The sequence below is a fragment of the Triticum urartu genome, chromosome 5, assembly GCF_003073215.2.
Source record: "Triticum urartu cultivar G1812 chromosome 5, Tu2.1, whole genome shotgun sequence".
In the NCBI taxonomy this organism is placed as follows: Eukaryota; Viridiplantae; Streptophyta; class Magnoliopsida; order Poales; family Poaceae; genus Triticum; species Triticum urartu.
The window spans coordinates 431858685-431865940 of record NC_053026.1 but is presented as its reverse complement, the minus strand read 5'-3'; the positions used below and the strand labels follow the sequence as shown (position 1 = coordinate 431865940).

General features: G+C 47.0%; 1 protein-coding gene across 1 annotated transcript; it reads left to right on the top strand.

Annotated features, from left to right (window-relative positions):
• The first annotated feature begins 298 nt into the window (after nucleotides 1–298).
• Nucleotides 299–1603, top strand: LOC125509549. The gene is made up of 2 exons (XM_048674538.1): nucleotides 299–679; nucleotides 776–1603. The coding sequence occupies exons 1-2, from the start codon at nucleotides 488–490 to the stop codon at nucleotides 1253–1255; spliced, it is 672 nt and encodes a 223-aa protein (XP_048530495.1). The 5' UTR covers nucleotides 299–487; the 3' UTR covers nucleotides 1256–1603.
• The last annotated feature ends 5653 nt before the right edge of the window (nucleotides 1604–7256 follow it).

Sequence of the window (7256 nt, the reverse complement as noted above, 5' to 3'; positions counted from 1 at the left end):
TCTTGTGACCCCGTTAGCTCGAACAAGTCTCCCGGAAACAACGATCGTTCGCGACAGAGACCCCAGGTAGGACACGTTCTCTCCCTACCGGAGTCCTATAAAAATTATATGATTGCATCCAAATTGAGAAAAAACTTAAAAGAAACTTGGTCAATTTCTAGTACACTGTCGAGCTCGAATATTTGGTTCTTACTTAGCCTTGAACCCAAAGGATTATAAACCCTCCATCTAGCTACGGACCTCGGATACAATCGAGAGCCTACTCTCCTTTTAAGTTGCGGGGCGCCTGTCATGCGCGTCCACATCCATCCCCGCTCAGCCCAAGAAAAACCCATCCGCCGGCCACCGCGACAAGATCCCCCATTTATACGCAGAGCTCGCTCGTTCCTCGCCAGAGATCACATACACAAGTAACCAGCGCCGATCGCATGAGCGTTGCACAAGCAACTGCACCAGATCGATCGATCCCTTGCAGTTGGCTGGAGCAATGCCTTGCTTGGCGCACGACCGCCACCCCAGCCCCAGGCCCCCGGCCGCTAACCACTGCAAGTCCCTCTCCTGCCTCATCCGGGAGACCTACGCGCACTGCCATGTCCCCTGCATCGGGATCGCCGGCGCCGGGTGGAGCTCCGGCGACGACAGCGACGACGACGATGATGACATGCTCGACACGAAACAGGTAGCGGCAGAGCATGCTACAGTCATGTTCTTGATCGATTTACTTGGGGAGGTCATGAGTAACAGCAGAGTGATATGTCTTGCGTTGATGGTGCAGGTGATACTCAACGAGATTAGGAACCGGCAGCTGAGGAAGGAGTCGAGGTGCAGCGTGGACTCGGCGGCCCTGTCGGGCGCCTTCATCTGGTTCTTCACCCCGCTCGACCCGAGAAGCGTTCTGGAGAAGGTCTCGAGCCCTGAGAAGCACGTCGTGGCGGGGGAGGAGAAGGGAGAGGCGGAGGCGGGCAGCGACGCCGGCGACGTGGAGAGCGAGGCCTTCTTCTCGGTGAAGAGCTTCTTCACCCGCAGCACGAGCCGGGCGGCGACCGTGGCGTCGCTGACGGACATGGATCCGCCGGCGACGTGGGACGGCTTCCGGGACTGCGAGGGGTGGCCGTTCGGGCTGTGCCGCCGCCCCGCCGTGCCCCCGCTGCCCAGCACGCCGGCCGACTCCTGGAAATGGCGCAAGCAGAGCAGCGGCCGCAGCCTCGCCGCGAGCCCGCGTCCTTCTCACGGTGACAAGATCACAGCGAGTTGAGCGGCGGCGCCGCCATTAACAAGCAAGAACACTATAATTGAGCCGCCCGTGCGTTAGCAGACACGCCGACCTGCTTAGACCGGGGTAGTATTTTTCATGTGCTCATCGGTATTTCGTTTAATAATCTTGCACCAAATACCGGGGAGCACACCAATATTACGCCCAATCTATATACAGGGTGCGAGATGTGTGACGAAGCTGGCAGGTTTTTCTGGCATCTTTGGCGTCGTTGTTGATTCGAGAGAGAGTGCTGTTGCTGTTGTGATTTTGTTGTTCTTCTCCTTGAAGAATGTGTGCGCGTAATTAATCGTAATCCCAGTAACTCAGATGCATGTACTTTCTGATTTTCAGAGCTGCATCAATCATGGTATACTTTCACTGTATACACACAAATATAAGTATGTTTTGGATATTTCAGTATGGACTATATGTCTACATACAAACTGAAATGAGTGAACAAAACGCACACTAATCTGTATGCATCTGATTAAGAAAAAGACATCTTATGTTTATAAACAGAGGGATGAGTACTTGTTAGTTTAGTTGTGGTCCCTAGCATGTTTCAGAACAGCAGAATGGCAACACCCTTTGTTGCGAATCTGTTTTTCCCACTCCTCGTGTTGTTTCTTCTTCCGTGGATATCTTTCTACCCAAGCTGGTTTTTGCTCCACTTGCATGAGGCAAAGAGCTAAAGACAGAATTTTGCAGCACCGAATATATAAAGGCATGACAAACTAAAGTGAGGCAGGAGCGCACCTACGCACGCACGCACGCACGGCTGGTTAAACGACTTGTCAAATGACATGACACGACCAAAGGGGAAAAGAGAACTGGATGCCAAAGCATTGGTTTGGCATCCACGGCGTCGCTGGGAGGGACCGGCCAAGCACTCCGGCGCTCTTCCCCACTGCGGTCAACATTGTCGACAACGCTGCAGCCTACGGCCATCATGTCTTCGATTGTGATCCGTGATATACTCAGCACCAATTCTGCGCGAATCGATACGGCATTGCACACAATTCAGAGAGCAGATAATGTGTGGGACTATGCATAAGAGCATCTCCAACAGACACCTAAAAAATGCCCCACGCATTAAAAACCACTGTATTTGTGTATCAGAGACAAAAAAACATCACTCCAAAAGACTCTGTAAAATAAAGCACGCACATAAAACTTTAGCGCACGAGCTGCTGGGCTGTAAATTTAGGGCGCCAGATTATGAGCGCGGGCTGCTACACGTAGACCCGCCGGATTGGGCGCCGTATTTTTATGCATCTGAAAAATCTCTTCATCACTCTCACGCGTAAAAAGACTATTTTGACATTGTAAAAGAACTATACTGCCCTGAGACAAAGCGCGTGTGTTGGAGATGCTCCGAGTCAGAGAGCCGACGGCCACAGCTTTGATGGTGGGAGTACCTGAGGCTTCAGTCAAGGAGTGCTTTAAACGAGTAGGACAGTTGGGGATCAAGCAGCCCTGGTTACCCTGAACTCAAGACTGACATCGCATGGAGTACATCGGCGTTGGCTTCAAAGGATACGGTAATCAACAAACAACATGGGATGATACTTAGATTGGAGGCTTTCAATAAAGTACCTGCTGGGCAATGATGAGCGGCCTTTACCAAGGCTTGCAAATTAAAACGAAAACTTAACTTCAGCGAGGGAAAGGTCACCGATATCTTAATTCCAGATAGTGCTACGTGGTGAGAGGGGCGTGGAACAGGTGCGGTAGACTACGATAGAAGCACGTCCTAGGATGCAGAAACATGAAAATATTGGCAACAGTTTTGCTAAAGCCCTAAGAGCATCTACATCCGTGGACATCATATCCGGCGCCTCAAACACCCGTAGATGCGTTCGGACACGGCTGCGGGCAGTGATCAGACATTTCTTAATTTTTTTCTTTGTATCTGAATATCTCATACTTGAAATCTTAAATCCATACAAACCATATAAAAGAGGAAAACCCTACATACTATGTAGATCAACTAAAACCTACCCTACCATACTCTTCTTCGGAGATGTCCACGATCTCCGTGCCCGACTCCGGGTACATGGACGGCAGCCGCAACTCCGGCTCCTCCGTGTCAGCATTCGCCTTCTACTCCACCTCCAGTTCGATGAAAAGCGCATAGGTCCCTAATCGTTCTTGCCGGATGAACTGCCGGTTGGCCTTCACATATGCCTCATCCTCGATGGACTCCAGGATGGCGGTCTGCTCCGCCATCTCCGCCACTTGGGCGAGCTCAAACTCCGCCATGGTGTCCTTCATGGCGAAGCCCACAATCGGCTGTGGCTCCTCCTCTAGCTCTGCCGCGTCCTCCTCCATTGAATTTGCCCCCTCCATGGGCTCCGACTGCTGCTTCGGCATCGGCTGTTGCTCCCCCTCCTCCTCCTCTCCGGCTCTGGTGAGTCCGGAGGCAGGCCCGCTGCGATCCGGGCGGCGCATGAAGGAAATATGCCTAGAGGCAATAATAAAGTTGTTATTTATATTTCCTTATATCATGATAAATGTTTATTATTCATGCAAGAATTGTATTAACCGGAAACTTAGTACATGTGTGAATATATAGACAAACTAAGTGTCACTAGTATGCCTCTACTTGACTAGCTCGTTGAATCAAAGATGGTTAAGTTTCCTAGCCATATACATGAGTTGTCATTTGATTAACGGGATCACATCATTAGGAGAATGATGTGATTGACATGACCAATTCCGTTAGCTTAGCACTTGATCGTTTAGTATGTTGCTATTGCTTTCTTCATGACTTATACATGTTCCTATGACTATGAGATTATGCAACTTCCGTTTACCGGAGGAACACTTTGTGTGCTACCAAACGTCACAACGTAACTGGGTGATTATAAAGGTGATCTACAGGTGTCTCCGAAGGTACTTGTTGAGTTGGCGTATTTCGAGATTAGGATTTGTCACTCCGATTGTCGGAGAGGTATCTCTGGGCCCACTCGGTAATACACATCACTATAAGCCTTGCAAGCATTGTAACTAATGAGTTAGTTACAGGATGATGTATTACGGAATGAGTAAAGAGACTTGCCGGTAATGAGATTGTCGTGGTTTTGTCACGACAGATGTCCTTAGTGTCAGGACTTAGTCGCGAGGCCAACGCATCTATGTGGTAGCTTGAAAGGGGTTGAGTGGAATGAGAAACGCGATGTTTTACCCAGGTTCGGCCCCTCACGGTGGAGGTAAAAGCCTACGTCCTGCTTCATTGATATTGATGATGATGATCACGATTACAAGGGAGCTCTATCTCGAGAGATATTGAGTTGTCTGTCTAAACCTAACTTGTCCCCCCCTCTTGGGGCGCCTTGCCCCTCCTTATATAAGTTAGAGGGGCGGGTTACATGTGGAGTCCTATTAGGATTAGGACTAGTCTACCTTCTAATACAAACCGGATACAAGTCCGGGTCTTAACTCCTTGTAAGGTAAATATTCCTCACGCCTTTCCTCTTAAACCGGCCCACCATAACATGAACCGGCCTTCTGGGCCTTGGGCCTTGTCATCCGTCTGTCCCGCCCGCCGGGTTACCAGTGAATCATAATGTTCAATCAGGTTGCTTGTAAACTGTCTGGTCAGTGCGGGTCATCGGTGAATCGCCAAGTCTGGCCGGGTTATACTTCCGGCCGGGTTACGCCACGGGGTATATCCCCGACATTAGCCCCCAAGTTTAGCTTGGATTTATCCATGGTAAACTTATGTTACAAAATAAACACAAAAACAAATTTGACAGGTTGCGCTCCGGGTTAAGAATTCTTGTAAATCGGCACCTGGTCATCCTTAAGTCCTTGTCATTTCCTCCTTCTAGAAAATCCGGGTCAATAGACCAGCTTCATAATCAATTTGCTTGTAGAATAAATATTGTAAATAAAGAATCCATTTGAGTCGGCCTTCAATGCTCTGACTTGACAAAAATATTGGTCTTCAAATATTCAACTGATATTCAGCCGACTTGAAAATGTAGAACTTGCCAAGCTATGATTTCCAAAATTGGCGGGTTATAAAAACTGATAATTCCAGGTCATGATTGTTGTCAACGCTGGTTCATGATTATTGATGACGCCAGGTCATGATTATTGATGACGTCGGGTCAATCTGGTTTATTCAAAACTGAGAATTTGAAGATTTTTCTCCCTTATATCCATATTATCTATAGCCCCCAAGTGTCGGGTTGTCATGCTTGCAGCAACCTGGGACTTATAATTGCCTGATGCTCAAAAAACTTCAACCAGTGTAGCCCCCAAGGGCCAGGTCATTATGCAATAATGAGCAGGGACTTTATAAATATAATCATGCTTTATTGAAAATAACATCATATGATGTAATTCCACCATGGGGCTTGAACCCACGTCCACAAGGTTAAGAGCTTTGTGTTTTACCAACTGAGCAGTGGACCCTTGAATATAACGGATTAAGATTTGTGTACCTTGGATCATTGATAGGAGCAATTGGTAGTCCCCAAGTGCTGGCTCATTATGATGTGATGAGTCGGGTCTTCAATGAGAAAAAAATGACTTTGCATTAGCCCCCAAGTGCCATGGTGCATGCTAGCAGCGACATGGGACTTAGATATTTGATGTAATCTCAACTTGAATAATGTAGCCCCCAAGTGCGGGGTCGTAAACCTGCAGCGACTCGGGACTATTCCTTCAATTGTAGAATAAATCATATCCATTGATATTATAACAGCCATTGCGCTAAAGCGACTTTGAAAACCTTAATCATAATACTGGTTACTGATAACCATAATAAAATCCCAGCCATGTTGGCTATTTGAAGATTTGAATAATATAATCCAATGATTTATGAGCGCATGATTCCAATGGCGCATTCCAAACATATACTGGCAAGTTATAATCCCAAACCAGTCCGGGTTAATAAACACTGGATAATTTATCATCATACTGGCGACTTATAGTCGAAAGCCAGGCCGGGTTAATAAACGTTGGTGATTTATAACCATGCTTTATTCAACATGTTTCTGCATACAACAAACTTAAACTGTCCTGGCGGTTTACCGCCGGACGGGTCATAATGCCAAACATGAAATATATCATACCAGTAAGGGTGAATCACATCGTTGGTTTACAAATTTTTGTAGTAAGGGTGATAACCCCAATCTTGAGTACTGATAACTCCTTCCATATTTTGCCGGTTTATGATGAAACCGTACCGGGTTGTAATAAACACCGGATTATCCATATATAATACTGGCGACTTGTAGTCGAAACCAGACCGGGTCAATAAGCGCCGGATTATAACTAGTCATATATTGACAAATTGTAGTTGAAAACCAAGCCGGGTCAATAAAGTCGGTTTATCATAAGATATTATCAACCTCATCAAAGAAGAAAAAACTTGGCAAATAAAAGAAGAGAAAGAACATGCAAGGCTTTTCATGGGCCGCCAGGCCCAAAATCGAGGCTTTTCATGGGCTGCCAGGCCACTGAGTTAAACCATTTCACAAAGCCTTTTAAGATGGACCTCAATCATTAACCAATCGTTGTTTTAATTTTGACAAGTTCAGGGTCTATGAGATTGACTTGTCAAACGGTCAGCAGGTCATACCAGGTTTACCTGGATGGAGTGGCTTACTTAAAGAAGGCAGGATAACCCGGGGTTTTAGGTGAATACACCTGGCTTCCAAGCCTGGCTTGATAGCCTATTACAAGTGTAGACTCTTTGTTCGTTGCGAAGCAAAGAGCCCCCAAGCAATATTTTGGGTTGTGCTCGGTGGGTGCCTATGTTTGAGTTGTGCTGTGCAACAGACTCTCTTTGGCCCCTGATGATAATATTGGCTTGATAGCCGGATTACCGAAGTAACCAGAGTCGTGCTTTTATGATAATATTGGCTTGATAGCCAGATCAAGAGGGTAGCAACGCTATGTTCTCTTTGGTGAGTACACCTATGTTTGAACAGGAAGCCCCCAAGCGATCAATAATATGATAAACCCATAAGGCAGGATAACCCATGTT

Excerpts from the sequence above, each read along its gene's own strand:
- LOC125509549 (XM_048674538.1), top strand. The coding sequence starts at position 488 with ATGCCTTGCTTGGCGCACGACCGCCACCCCAGCCCCAGGCCCCCGGCC. Across the intron at positions 680-775 it reads ACATGCTCGACACGAAACAG|GTGATACTCAACGAGATTAG; the intron begins GTAGCGGCAGAG and ends TTGATGGTGCAG.